Source organism: Rhinolophus ferrumequinum, chromosome 6 (assembly GCF_004115265.2).
Source record: "Rhinolophus ferrumequinum isolate MPI-CBG mRhiFer1 chromosome 6, mRhiFer1_v1.p, whole genome shotgun sequence".
Taxonomy (NCBI): Eukaryota; Metazoa; Chordata; class Mammalia; order Chiroptera; family Rhinolophidae; genus Rhinolophus; species Rhinolophus ferrumequinum.
The window spans coordinates 45,131,649-45,146,752 of NC_046289.1; the positions used below are offsets into that span (position 1 = coordinate 45,131,649).

Here is a 15,104-nt window from a genome sequence, read left to right on the forward strand (position 1 = left end):
AACTGTTTTGCATTTGCTTCCCCAGGGTTATCACTAGCCCGGGAACACCGTTATTGTTAATATCTCAGTTTGGAGCTTCCTGGGATCATGCAGCTGGCTTAAAGTCAAACCTCAAATCCAAGTGTGAGTAGGCCTATTATACATTCGCAGAGGAGACTGTTTTTTTGGTTGTTATTGTGTTTTTTTAACCCTTCAAAGCAGGGACCAGATAGATTGAGGCAACCTTTATCTCCCTGTACCAGTCGATGGATTTTAAAATCCATTCTTTAATGGGATATAGTCCTTTGAGGCTCTTGTCTACATACAGATGTCTCAGTTCCAATTGCTTGTCCTATCTGGTCCCAAAGCCTTGTAGTCTGTCCCTGTAATACCTTTTAAAACACAAACCCTTTGATTACTGAGGAAGTCAGCAAACTTCCCCCACCCAGTATCAGCTTATATATTGCAATCTGGCCTTTGGTTTCCTCACTGTTTTGGGGCGCTGGTCCCTTACATTTTTTTTACACATTAATCTATGCATTTAAAAGAATGTAGGTTTTGTTTTTTTTCTGTCTACTTAGGTCATCTAGGCATCCATATTGCCCAAACTGGAAATTCTTGGCATTACTTTTATAATCATAAATAATGCTAAATATATTCCCATTTTTTGAAATATGAAAGTAAAATGTGTAGTTCTAGTGTGTTTATCAAGGAAGTAGTGCTCTTTTTGTAGTTTTTCGTTCTTATTTACTCATAAACCACTTACATTTATTTGGTTTACTATAGGAAAATATTAGTCTTTTACTTTTCTTTTAGATGTAACCTCTGTAATGGAAGATGATTGAAGATAAGGGGCCTCGTGTTGCTGACTACTTTGTTGTAGCAGGATTGACTGATGTTTCAAAGCCTCTTGAAGAAGAAATTCATTTCAATGACGCCTGTCATAAAGTAGCTAAACCAAAAGAACCTATCACAGATGTTTCAGTTATTATTAAATCTCTTGGGGAGGAAGTGCCACTGGATTATACGTGTATTGATGTTACCCCAACTGGATTGTCAGCTGACCTCAATAACGGAAGTCTTGTAGGGCCACAGATTTACCTTTGCTATAGAAGAGGGAGAGATAAGCCTCCACTTACAGACCTGGGGTAAGTCTTTTTAAAAAATAATTATTGTTATGGATCCAAATAAGATGCCTTGTAGATTTTGAAGTTAACTGTTTAGTTTTCTTTCATTAATAGATATATGGCAACTTTAGAAAAATAGACACATTTATATCCAGAATCCTGTATTTTCTCACTGTGTTCATGATACCTTTTCAAGGTCCCTTTGTCCTACAGGTTTCCAGTGCTTTCATCTTGTTTGAGTTTCTTTCTGTTTAAGGTAGGGGAGGGAATTTGAAAATCATTTACAGAAAAATACCAGGAAATTAATGTATTATCACAAAATTTTAAATTATTTTTGAAGTACGAGTAAAGGATGGCTTTTAGGCATCGGTTATAATGATCATTACAAATGGATGCTTATGTCTGTATACATCAAACAAGGATGTTGGGGTGTAAATTAGTGCTTTACTTAGGGTACTATATTGAAGGTGGGGCTCCTTTTTTATATAACACCTTTATTTAGATATAAGTCACACACCAGGCAATTCACCCATTTAAAGTGTATAATTCAGTAGTTTTTAGTATATTTATAGAGTTGTGCAACCATCACCACAATAAATTTTAGAACAGTTTTATCATGGCAAAAAGAAATCCTGTACTCATTTTGGTCACTATTCAATTCTCCCTAACCCCCTCAGCTCCAGGCAACCACCAGTCTATTTTGTATCTCTATGAATCGATTTGCTTATTTTGTACATTTTATGTAAATGGAATCATACTGTATATGTTTTTGCATGTGTATGACTGGCTTTTTTCACTTAGCATAATGTTTTCAAGGTTTATCCATGTTGTAGTATGTGTCAGTACTTTATTCCTTTATATGGCTGAATAATAGTCCATCTTGTGGCTACACTGCAGTTAATTTTTTCATTCATCAGTTGATTGATTTGTGGGTTGTTTTCCACTTTTTAGCTATTATAAATAATGCTGCTGGAAATATTCATTTACAAGTTGTTGTATGGACATATGTTTTCATCTGTCTTGTATATTTACTTAGAAATGGAATTGCTGGGTCACGTGCTAACTCTGTGTTTTGAGGAACTGGCCAGACTGCCTTCCAAAGCAGCTAGAGCACTTTGCATTCCTACCGGCACTGTATGAAGCTTCCAATTTCTCCACATCTGACAACATTGTTATTTTGATCATAGTAGCTGCCCTAATGGCTGTGAAGTGGTATCTCATTGCATTCACCTGATGGCTAATGATGTTGAACATCTTTCATGTGCTTATTAGCCATCTGTATATTTTTGGAGAAATGTCTATTCAGAATCCTTTTTTTGTTTTTTAATTGGATTGTCATTTTATTGTTGAGTTTGAGAGTTCTTTACATATTCTACAAGCAAGTCCCTTACCAGATACATGATTTACAAATATTTTCTCCCATTCTGTGGGTTGTCTTTTCACTTTATTTATGGTATCCTTTGAAGCTAAAAAGGTTTTAAATTTGATGAAGTCTGATTTACCTATTTTTTATTTCATTGCTTGTGTTTTGGTGTCATATCTAAGAAAGCTTTTACTAATCTAAGGTCATGAAGATTGACACCTAAGTTTTTGTCTAACAGTTTTACAGTTCAGCCTGTACATTTGGGTCTTTGATCCATTTTGAATTCATTCTTGTATATGGTTGAGGAAAGGGTCCAATCTTACTCTTTTTTTTATATGGATAACCACTTGTCCCAGCATCATCTGTTGAAGAGAATATTCTTTCTCCATTTTCAAAAATTAATTGACCATAGATGTATGGGTTTAATTCTGGACTCTCAATTCAATTTCGTTTGTCAACATGTCTATCCTTATGCCAGTACTATACAGTTTTGATTACTATTGCTTTGTAGTAAGTTTTTACATTGGGAAGTGTAAGTCTTCCAACTTTATTCTTCTTTCTCAAGGTTTTTTTGGCTATTCTGGGCCCCTTGAATTTCCTTGTGAATTTTCAGATCAGCTTGTCAGTTTCTGCAAAGATTGGGGTTCTTTTTAAAAGAGAAATATATATATATATATATATATATACACACACACACATACACACACATATAAAGATTATATAAATTTAAATGTATGTAATTTTTTAAATTAAAAGAACAAAATTTTAAAAGACCAAAGGAAGGCTAGGAGTAGCTCTAATAATGTCTTCAAAACAGATGAAGAGTTTATAAGGAATGATTAGCCGTCTTGTTTCCATTGCTCTGTCGCAAAAGGGGATGGGCTTAACTTACGTTTTGGTTAAAAATAAGGAAGCTATGGATATCCCTACTGCAGGAGCTATACAAAAGTTCCATCTCCTAATATACTAAGTCTGAAAGTGGATACGTAGTCATGTTTACTAATGCCTGAGATGGGATGAGCTGCTGAAGTTTCTTCTACTTTTAAATTTCTATCATCTAATGGTTGATATCAAAAAGTAATATTAAAAATCAATCTTTATTCTGTTAATTTATGAGTTAATTCCCGTAATTTAAATTGGTTTCAGAACAGCTACTATATTGCTTCGTACGAAGTTTACATATTTAGTAAGTGGCTTGGAAACGTAAGCCAGCTGTTAGATCTTGTTTTCAAAAGATTAGATGAATTGCTCCTATGACTACTGACCATCAGAATTTTAGCTTGTAGATAAAATGAAGGGAATGTTGCAGATTCTCATTAGAGTGTTGGAGTTCTCTAGAGTAGAGATAAGGAATTTTCCAAGCATAGAATGGATTCTCCAATAGGAAAGGATTTGAACTGGAATGAATAAATTAACCACTCTTATAATTACCCTCATGTTTGTCATTGTGAAGAACATGACATCATTCTTGCCTTTAAAAGCTTACAGTTTAGTTAGATAAGAAAAGTTATATAACAATATAAAAATAAAAATTAATAATACAAAATACATACAACAGCATAATACCTGATTAATACCTTTCTAATTCATCATCTCTTCTTGAATATGAAATAATTTAGGTTTTGCAGGTCACATACAGTCTCTGTTGCATATTCATCTTTTTTTCCTGATTAAGGAAAGTAGGTATTTTATGCATCAAATGTATTTATATTCCATATCTTTCAAGGTATATTTTTTGAAGTAAGAAATGGTGGTTTGTTATTCTGCGTGTTGTGTTTTCATTTTCTTGTTTTCAATTGAGCATCTGTATCAGGCAATATTTTGGAGTCTTTATACACTCATTTAATTCTATCAAGATCCTAGGAGTTAGATTTTTTAAATTTTGTAGCTGAGTAGTATAAGGCTAAGAGAGGTTAAGTAACTGCCTAAGATAGTAACAAGTGGTAGGAATTTGAATTCAGATATGTCTAACTTCTCTCTGTAACAATGCCTTTTTTTAAGATTAAAGAAACAAAACAGAAAGGCAAGATCAAAAGGAGGAAGAGGAGTAAGCAATTAAGCTAACATTAGGATAAACATAGTTGCTATTATTAGGTATCCAATTTAGCTCTAAATTTTCAAAATGTTGAGAAATTTTGTTGTTTGCTAACAGCCAGGACAAAAAGAAAAATTAAAAATTATATTAGGAAGGGATAATTTGGCTCATTTCTAATACTAAATTTTATTTGTATAGTGGGATTTTATATTAATGAAAGGGAATACAATTGATTTTGGGGACATTGCCTGTTACAGTTTCTATAGCAAATGTAGAAACACACTTAATATAGTAGGCCTTTGATTTTTTTTTTTGACTGATGCTAAGGACTTAGCAATAAAGTCAAATCAGTGAATTCTGTGAAAGAATAAACTAATGTTATTCAAACATGACATTTTCTTTGTGTCTCCAAGTACTTTAAGTATACTATTTAGAAGACTTAAGGAATGGATGCCTGGCCTGCCCTTTATTACAAGCCTATGATTTTACCACAATAAAGAAGGGAAGAAAAGCCTATGTCTTTCACCCATACTTTTGATTAAAGATAGATTTGAGATTATTTTCTCTTTTGAAAGCCTAAAATTATCTCGTAAACCTGAGGGAAACATTAGAGGTAAAAGTGCAAGTAGCTTCTATACCATCTGGCAAAGGAGCCTTTTGTAAAATGTTAACTTTGGTCACAATACAGAGTTGCTTTTTCTAAAGAAAATGCTTGGTTTTAAAGACAAAAATAAATAAGTAAATAAATCTGTTACATGGAACGCTAAAACAAGTTCCGTGCGTGTAATCATTGCCTTTCTATGGTTTATGTTAAGAAGCACAAAGATTAATCTGAATTTTTCTTACATTATTTTAATTTTTGGAAGGGAAAACAGTTATCCTTTAATTTCATATGGAGCTGTGCAATTCAAGCTTGCAATAAGATTGGAATATCTGCTACAGTTTAGGATCAGTGCATGATACCTGATAATACTACCTTTCATATTTTGAGGGTATTTTATATTTGTGTATTTATTTTATTTTTTAGGGTTTTATATGACTGGAAAGAAAGATTGAAACAGGGGTGTGAAATTATTCAGAGTACTCCCTATGGACGCCCTGCAAATATTAGCGGCAGTACCTCATCACAAAAAATTTATATCACTTACCGAAGAGCCTGTGAAAACATGACTCAGAATACGTTGGCTGTTACAGACATATGTATTATTATACCCAGTAAAGGAGAAAGTCCACCACACACTTTCTGCAAAGTTGACAAGAATCTCAATAACAGTATGGTAAGTGACTCTTTTGCACTGATAAAATTAGCCACTGATGAACAGACCATAATCTAAAATAAATCTTTGTTTGGAAAGCAGCATAGCACAATTACTGAATTAAAAATATGTCTTTAAAGATGTTGGATATTTTATTTTTAGGAAAGTTCTTTAGTTGTACTTTCAAAAGGAGCTATGCAAAAAGGTTGTTGTTTTTTTTAATTAAAAAGTAATTTCTTCCCCTTACTGCAAAAGTAATGTACTAGCAAAGGTTAACCCCTCCTTCCACTTGTGCACTAGATCCCATATACTGGGGGTACCAAAAAAATGTATACAAGTGGGCACTTTGGTCAACATTGCTCAAGCAGTAGTTTGCCGTAATCAGAAGTGTCTGGACACTGATGGTAACCACTTTGAGCACCTCTTGTAATTGCAGAAGTCAAACGGGACGTGTATTCATCTTTTGTTATCAGTGTATATTGAGTATTACAATTTTCATACAGTTTTCCTTTCTTAAAATGTATATGTATATTTTTTGGTACCCTCTGTACTGACCTATTTGAGGACATGGCTTCAGCAATTCTCCCTACTTTTTGTGAATCATCAGGTTTTCTCTCTGTATTGGATTATTTCTTCCAGTATGCAAACCATATTGCAGTATCTCCCATCTTTACAAAACTGGACCTTTATATCCCCTTCCATCTATTGCCCCATTTCATTGTTCTCCTTTACCATAAAATACCGCAAAAGAGTTGACTATATTCTGTCCCATTTGACTCTTTTCAGTTAGGCTTTTGTCTCCATCATTCCACCAAGACGGCTCTTTGAATCCAGTAATCAATTCATCTTATTTTCAGTAGGTTTTGACATAAAAGATCACTTATTCCTTCTTGAAACAGTGGCAAGAAGAGAAGATATATTATTTTTCTAGGTACTCTTCTTGCTTTTCCCTCTTACCAATTGTTCCTTTTCTGCCTTTGCTAATTCCTTCCCACCTCCCTAACCTCTACACCATGAAGTACCACCCCAAGGTTCAGTCCTCAGACCATTTATCTTCATCATCTAAATTCACACTCTTGATGATCTAATCATTTAAATAACAGGTTATGTGTGGATGACTTCTAAATATATGTGTCTAGCCTGAACCTTTCTAATTCATCATCTTTTCTTGAATATGAAATAATTTAGGTTTTGCAGGTCACATACAGTCTCTTTTGCATATTCATCTTTTTTTTTAAATAACCCTGTAAAAGTATAAAAACCAGTTTTTGTTCAGAATTAATAATTTGGTTTGTGTCCTTCCAGACCTATTTGTGTGCACATATGTGGAATACATATAATATAGATAAATCAGTTCTTTATTTTTCAGAAATTGGGAATTTCTATATATTCTGATATAAGCTTTTTTTCACTATCATCCATCTCTATCAGTTAATATGACTCTCTACTTAATTCTTTTAATGATTGTATAGTATTCCAGAAACTACAAGTGAAGAATAATGAATACAAATTATTTCCAGTTTTTCCCATTACTAATAATGCTGCTTTGATCAATCTTGTGCCTTTTTCTTTGTATATTTATTGGAGTGTCTCCAGAAGAATAAATAATTATAAGTGGAATTGATGGGTCCATGAGTATGTTATACATTTTGAAAAGTGTTGACAGATTACTCTGAAAGGTTTGGCAGTTTATACACTTCCAGCAGTTATACTGAATAAGAACACACTTTCCCAGGTCTCACACCTTACCAGCACTGGTTGTTATCAATCTATTTTTAATTATTGACTGTCTAATAAGCAAGAAATCGTTCTAATTTTAATTTGCATTTTTTGGATTATTGTGGGGATTGAGCGTCTTTTAACATATAATAACTTTGAATAGCTGAATATTACTGCACTAAGTGGATGTGCTACAATTTATTTATTCCATCTTCTATTGTAAGACATTTAGATTCTTTTAAAAAAATATATTTAAAGCAAAGCCGTTATATTTAGTTAAAACTAATCTTCCATAAAATAAGTTAGGTTTATTGAGCTCTTATGTGCTATACACTATTCTAAGTATTTCACATCTATTGTTAACTTAGTTAAATCCTCACAACCACCTGGAGTGGTATTTTTACCCCCATTTTACAGAAAAAGAAATTTGAGAATTAAAAAGATTGCTACTTGCACAAAAGCATACCTTCAATAAGTAGTTGGACCGAGATTAAAACCCAGACTATAAGACTCTAGAACCAAACTCCTAAAAACTGTTCTGTATAAAACTGTTCTTACTTAATTGTTTCCTTATATGTCCTAGAATTTCTGGATCAATGTGTGTGTTTGCTTTTAAGATTTTTATCCAGAAAGGTTTAACCAATTTATATTCCTTTGAACAAAGTATAAAAAGATTGATTTTTTAGAAACAATTTTGTCAACAATTGGGTTTTTAATCACAAATTTTTAAATTTAATTTCTTAATGACTCTAGAGCAGACATATACATTGTCCTGTTATAACTATTAACACTTAGCTAAGAACTTAAAGATTGTACATGCATCTCATCATTTATTAAGTTTTCATAAGCAGTTGATTTTTAAAACTATTATTTATCCTACTCTTAAGTTAGCAACCTGAGAAAAACTGAAGGTTTAGATAAAGCTAAAAGAGGAAGAACTGGAGTGTATTGATATGTGGTTGGATACAGTGCATATTTCAGGACCCTGAAAATGCTTTTGAACCCCGTTAGTAGATCTATGTTAAGTAGATCTATGTTCTGTAGTGGTTCAGGTCAGCCTAGTGGTTCAGAGCACAGACTCTGGAGCCAGAGCATCTGGATATGAATTCTTTCTCTGACACTTATTGTATGGCCTTGGGCAAGTAACTTTGTGACTGTTTCACAATTTTAAAATGAGGATGATGATAGCGTTTACCTTATAAGTTATTGTGATGATTAAATGAATTAGAACCGTGTCCCAGTACACATAAGAAAGCACTATATTTATGTTAGCTTGTTATCTATAAGCATCTTTGAATTCTAAATTTTCTTTAAGAAAAATCTGCAATTTTAAGGTAGTAGCAATATTTGTTCAAAATGTTTAAGTAGGTAATTTTTAAAATGAATATTCCCAGTACCTAAATTATATCCTAAAAGAATTATCTGTAGTGGTGTGACCCCTAATTAGATGACCATTTTTGTCAACAGCCATTCATATAAAAAACACTCTTTTTTCCATGCCATTCTTGGATATTATTTTGATTTGTTGATGACATGTGACAGTTGGAGAGATTTAGTGGAGGAAGAAGAGCATGGTAGCAAATAGGGTTTCACAGGCCTTGGGTGGTACTAATAGTGATGAGAAGGGGATTTTTGAACTCTTCCATGATAGGATGTACAGCTTAACATCATTTCAGATTCCATTTGGTATTTTAGCAAGGTTATACAGGCTCACGGATAGTTGCCATTTTACCATTGGTGAATTTTTCGTTTATTTTGTGGATGTTGGTTTTGGATTCAGAGCAAAATAAAAATGTCATTAGAACCATTTCTAGGTCTTATTAGTTAATCAAGGTGTTCAAGGTAGATTTACTGCATTGAAACTAAAACCAGAGATAGATAGGAGTTTCAGTTTTTCCTTACCCTAAACGTTTTTCAGTTTTTCCTTACCCTAAACGTTATTGGTCCCAGTTTGGTCAGAAAGCATTTATTCTCCACTGAAAGAGTAAAGGAACAATGTAACATAGGGTGAACAGAATGGACTCCAACTAAACCTGCTGGATTTGAATTCCAGATGTGTGTCTTGGACAAATTCCTTGTGTCTTTGTGCCTCAGTTTTCTCGTTCATGAAATAGGGATAAAGTAGCACTTTGTTTCACAGGCTTTTTGTGAAGATTAAATTAATATTTTTAAAGAAGTTTAGCATAGTTCCTGGCACATAGTAAGTGCTATCTATATAAATGTTAGCTATTATTAATTACTCCTTTGGTCAACTCTGCTTAATTAGTCACTTTTGTGTGTATTTAATGTTTGAAGGAGAGCTTTTCTTTTCAGTTTTATTAAGATATAATTGATATACAGCAAGAAAGAACTTTTGTATTTTATCCTAGTGTTCAAGCTCCTCTTAAGTACTTTTAAGAAACATTACAGAGTAAAAACCTCTTAAAGGTTTATTTTCTTATTCTTAAATCTAATATCAGTTCTAAATACTCCCTGATCAGGGAAGAGAAACTTCCCGATCTTAGTTGTCAATGTCTTTTTTTAAACAATGGGTTGTGGTTTATGTCTATTAATAATCTTTGTTTTCATTGACTATAAGAGAGTAAAAGCAAATTTAGATCTTTAGAATGGATGTACAGTGACTTCTGACTTTCAGAAAAGCTAAAATAGACATGGAATACAGGAAAATTATTTTCATCTCTGTCTAATGTATATATAAAGAATCAGGGAGTGGTTGGGATTAAATTATTGATGTGCTGATAATACCCAGGAGTATAATTATATAGCTTACTCTTGTTTTGGAAGATTAGGTAGCTTGAAGGAAAGCCATCTACTAGGTCTCCAAACCAGAAGAAAAAAAAAATCTAATGGACGTGAAGAAATGTATGTTGAATCTTTCCTTAAGTTCCTACATGATTTTTGTACCAGGCTTACAACTTTGGCCTCAAAAAAAATCTCCACCTCTCCATCCCTCATTAAGTTTATGTATGGAAAGAGTTTTCAAGAATTATTAGTTTTTAAACTTTGGACCATAGCCTTAAATGATTTGGACTTTGATTGATTTAGAATAGAATCATAATATTTTAGAGCTAGAAGAGAACTTAAGAGTGGTCATGTGGTGCAAAAATGCAAAAAATTGTCATTAATGATATTTAGTCTAGGATCTTTGATTCACCCTACTAATTCTTGGCAAATTTGGGACTCTATCCTCAGTTTTTGACTCCTTGAGAGTATTTTTTAATACTATCCAAGTGGCTCTTGTTTTACAGCTTTCCAAGAATGTCAGTATTTGATTTAGCAAGTTTATTTAGAAGAGTAGAGTTATTAACAAAGCGAATAATTAAATCATGCACCTAATTCCTGGGGGGGAAAAGCATCTGAAAGTACTTATTGGGGGATTGCTTTGTAAGTTATGTAACTATGCTGTAAACCTGAAGCTAATACAATATTGAGTGTCAACAATAATTGAAAAAAAAATTTAAAGCAAGCCATAAAAGCATATATTCAGCATATCACCATTTATGTAAAATTTTAACATGCACAAAACAATAATACATACTTGTAGATGTACATATTAGTGCAGTGGAAAATTTTTAAGTGCATGTGAATGAAATACACTAGCTTCAGGCCAGTAGTGAACTCCAGGGGACAGAAAGGAATGGAAGATGAGGCTTTAAATAAACCTGTAATTTTTTGTTTCTTTATAAATTAAAATATCTGAAGTAAATATGGTAAATTGTTAACATTTGTTAAATCTTGGTTGTGAATAAATTGGTATTTGTTATTGTATAATATTTAAATAGTGTAATATTTAAATGTAGTATAATATTTTAAAAATATTTCTTAAAGTAAGTTTATTTTCTCTATATATTTGTCTTGAGTGCTGTGAATCTGTCTTTATGTACTGGTTTATGCAGGCACTCTTATGTATGCACAAAATGTCCTGTCTCATTCATTTAACAAGTATTTATTAAGCATTTCTACATAATGGGCACTGTTTTCAATGCTACACATATAGCAATGAACAAAACAAAGCCTTTACCATCATGGAATTTATATTTTAATGGTAGAAGGCAGATAGTTAAGAAAATATGCCAAATGGTGGTAAGTGCTATGGAGGGAGAAAAAGCAAGATAGGGGTGATGGGAGGACCGGGCATGTAGAGAGACGTTTGTTATTGCACATAAGGTGAAGAAAGAGGAGCTCTCTAACAAAGTGACATATGAGTTGAGACCGAAAGGAGGTGAGAAAGTGCTTTGTGAATCTGTCACCACCTAATATCAAGTGGGACATCTCCCAAGTTACATCTCTATTTCAGACCTCTCGCCTTAGCTCCATTTGATTCTTCACTTGGATGTCTAATAGATGTTTCAAACTTAGTATGTCTAAAACTGAACTCCTTTTCTTCATCCCCAAATCTGCTTTACCCACAGTCTTCCCCATCTCAGTTGCAGCTGGGACTAGACATTTGAGACTCCTTTGGGGGTAGCTGTCATTTAAAACCATGGGACTAAACGTGTGAGATCATTTAGAGAAAGTAAAGAAGAGATCACGTTTAATGATCAGGAAGAGAGAGGATGCTACGAAGGAGGCTGAAGAGGGGCCAGAGATTTGGTGAGGAGGGACCAGGAGAGTGTGATGCATCAAACGCCAAGAAAAGAGAATGTTTCCGGAAGGGAGTCATTAGTGGCATCAGACTCTGTTGAGAGGTTGAATAAGACGAAGACTAGGAATCAACTATTAGATTTGGCATCATTAAAGTTGTTAAGGTGTTCTTTTAGGAAATGGTGGGTTCTTTTGGAATGGATTCAGGAGAGAATGGGGAATAAGGCAATGATGGCAATGAAGGCAATGATGTTAGGTTTAAATTACAACTCTTGAGTTTCGGTATAAAGAACCGTAGAAAAATCTTGAAATATCTCAAAGGGGTTGTAGAGTCAAAGGAAGGTATACACATGAGTCAGTATTTCTTAGTTTATCATTGCTGCCCAAAGTTTGTACTTAGAATAAAATCTAAATTATTGTGGATTTGCTTTATTTTAGAGCACGACGTTTTCCTCGTGTTATTGCTGTTGCAAAGGAAAAATATGTTAAAGTTTATTTCTGAGTGAAAAATGGGCAATAACTTCAACGAAATGCTGACAAAATAACCAACTGAAAATAGCTAACAGAGAAATCTGTTACATCTTAGATAATATATACTGGAGAGATCAAAGAGGTTCCATTTTAAAATTAAATGATATTTTCTTTTTTTTTAATTCAGTGGGGATCATCAGTATACTTATGTTATAAAAAATCGGTGGCAAAGACTAACACTATATCTTACAAAGCTGGTAAGTATAATTTTTCATGGGATACTTAATATGTAATGTATTGTGGGGGCCAGTAAGATTAAAGAAAAAACCCTGCCTTACAACGTGTTGGTGTTAGGACTGGAACTACAACCCATGTCTTTTGAAGTTATCATCCATTTATTTATTTATTTTATTCTAATGGAAGATTAATATTAAAAGAATATGGGTTTTTTTAAATGTTAGGTTTAAATAAATAACTAATAAGTAGATGTTACTTCTCTTTAAGTTTTTAAGTCAGTAGAAAATGTAGCAAAATATTTATTTTCCTGTTAAATTAGTGTTTCTTTAATATTTATATTAAATTTAGTCAAATCTATAATTCACATGTAATTATGTTTCATAATTATCTGAACTATTATGAATTAATTTGTGATTTTATAATATGTAGTTGAAATTTTCAATTGCCAGAAACCTCAAAATATCAAACATACTGATCTTATTCACAAAAGAGCGGATTCAGCCTTTTAAGTATTATATTTTTAAAATCCGTGTCCTAGACTTCTAGTTTTCTCTTCTACCTTTGATATTTTAGGATCTATGATCCATCAGTATTTCTATATTTACTTAAAGCCTATACTGTTCCCTCATGATCTGATATAGTAATGGACAGTTAACTAGATCCTCATGGAATCTGCTGGCTGGCTAGCATATGATTAGAAAATTTCAGAACTGCCTTGGACCTTAGTATATCTGGTTCATATCACTTTATAAATTAGAAGACCAGAGTCTTATAGGTATGTGATTTGTCCAAAATCACACCGATATTAGTGGCAGACTGACGACTGGTATTCCCAGTTTATCATTTTTGTCTTTATGGGCATATCTAGTGATGGTTTCCACTTGACTTGTACTGTTCAAGGTAGGGAACGTATTTTCTGTTTCTAGTCACACAAAATCCATTATGAGACTGCTTGGAGGATGTGTTCAATACAAGATTCCTGGATCACTTTCTAGACTAGTCTATTTAACGTGAAATCATAGGTCACTTGAAACTTTATCTTCATTTAATTTGGAATTATTCAGAAGCCAGGCTTGAGTTGATACTGCTTTGAAGATATTGTAAATATGTGACTCTTCTATTTTTTATTAGTATTTTTTCTTGTATTTATGCTAGAAGTTATGTATACACTCCTATAAGATATCTATATTAATGTGTAAACCCCCCAAGGGAAAGTTATTGAGAGCTGATGAAATGGATATATGCAGATAACCATGTTGAAAATTTCAAAAAAATAGTATATTCACGTGCCTTAAGATAGTGTGACTGCAAACTGAATTTTTGAGTGTGTGTGTATTTATATATGTTTCTTTAGGATAATCTTTTCTTGTTTGCCTTACTTAGCCATTGTGAATAACGCTTGATAAATTAAGCAGTTAATATGAATCGTTTTAATGTTTGAGCATTAAAATCTATATGAATAATACCGAAGCATTTAGTTATTTGATGAACATATAGGTAATGTTTTGGTCTTCAAATATGTTAAATAAGAAAACATTTCAGTATCATTCATATTACAAGCACCTAATTTCAAGACATGATGACCTAATATTTATTGTTGTTTTTATAGGTCTGATTTGTAGATATCCTCAAGAAGATTATGAGTCATTCTCACTCCCAGAATCTGTTCCCCTATTTTGTTTACCAATGGGAGCAACTATTGAATGTTGGCCACCAAATAGCAAATACCCTCTCCCTGTATTTTCTACATTTGTGTTAACTGGAGCCTCAGCTGAAAAGGTACAATGTGTTTTAACAAATGCTATCTGCAAAATTCTTGTACATTTTTAATTCTTAAGTTTTATATAATGGAAGGAATAGTAGAAAAACAATAACTGGTTGATTGAATCTATTATACATAACTCTTCCATTTGGTTAAGATAACTATATCCAAGGACATAGGAAAAGAAAATTTTCATTCTGTTCCATATACCCAAATGTTTTTTTTGGTGAATATGGTGAAAGATATTTTTATCATCAAATGATGATCCTTCAGTGCTTCATTTTCTGTGATACAGAAGCTTTGAAAGACATTATTAAATATGCAATGCTATTTAGAATCATAGACTATTATAGGTGGAAGGGACCTTGGAAATCATCTAGCTTAACATCTCATTTTATAGATTGAGAAATTGAGGTCTAGAGAAATTCAGTGAATTGCCTGAAGTTGGAATTCCTTATTTACAATTGTGTCCTACTGGCTACTAAATATTTTCAATCCCTTTCTTATAGAGAATATTGATACAGTTGCTTTCACTCTTTATAAAACAAATGCAATTTAATTGAAACACCTT

General features: G+C 32.7%; 1 protein-coding gene across 1 annotated transcript in view; it reads left to right on the forward strand.

The window, feature by feature from the left end:
• The first annotated feature begins 816 nt into the window (after window positions 1-816).
• Window positions 817-15,104, forward strand: part of DENND4A (DENN domain containing 4A) — a 73,799-nt gene continuing 59,511 nt past the window's right edge. The window contains 4 exon segments of the mRNA XM_033107627.1: window positions 817-1,127; window positions 5,532-5,781; window positions 12,722-12,791; window positions 14,381-14,550. Coding sequence (XP_032963518.1) covers window positions 817-1,127; window positions 5,532-5,781; window positions 12,722-12,791; window positions 14,381-14,550 — 801 coding nt within the window.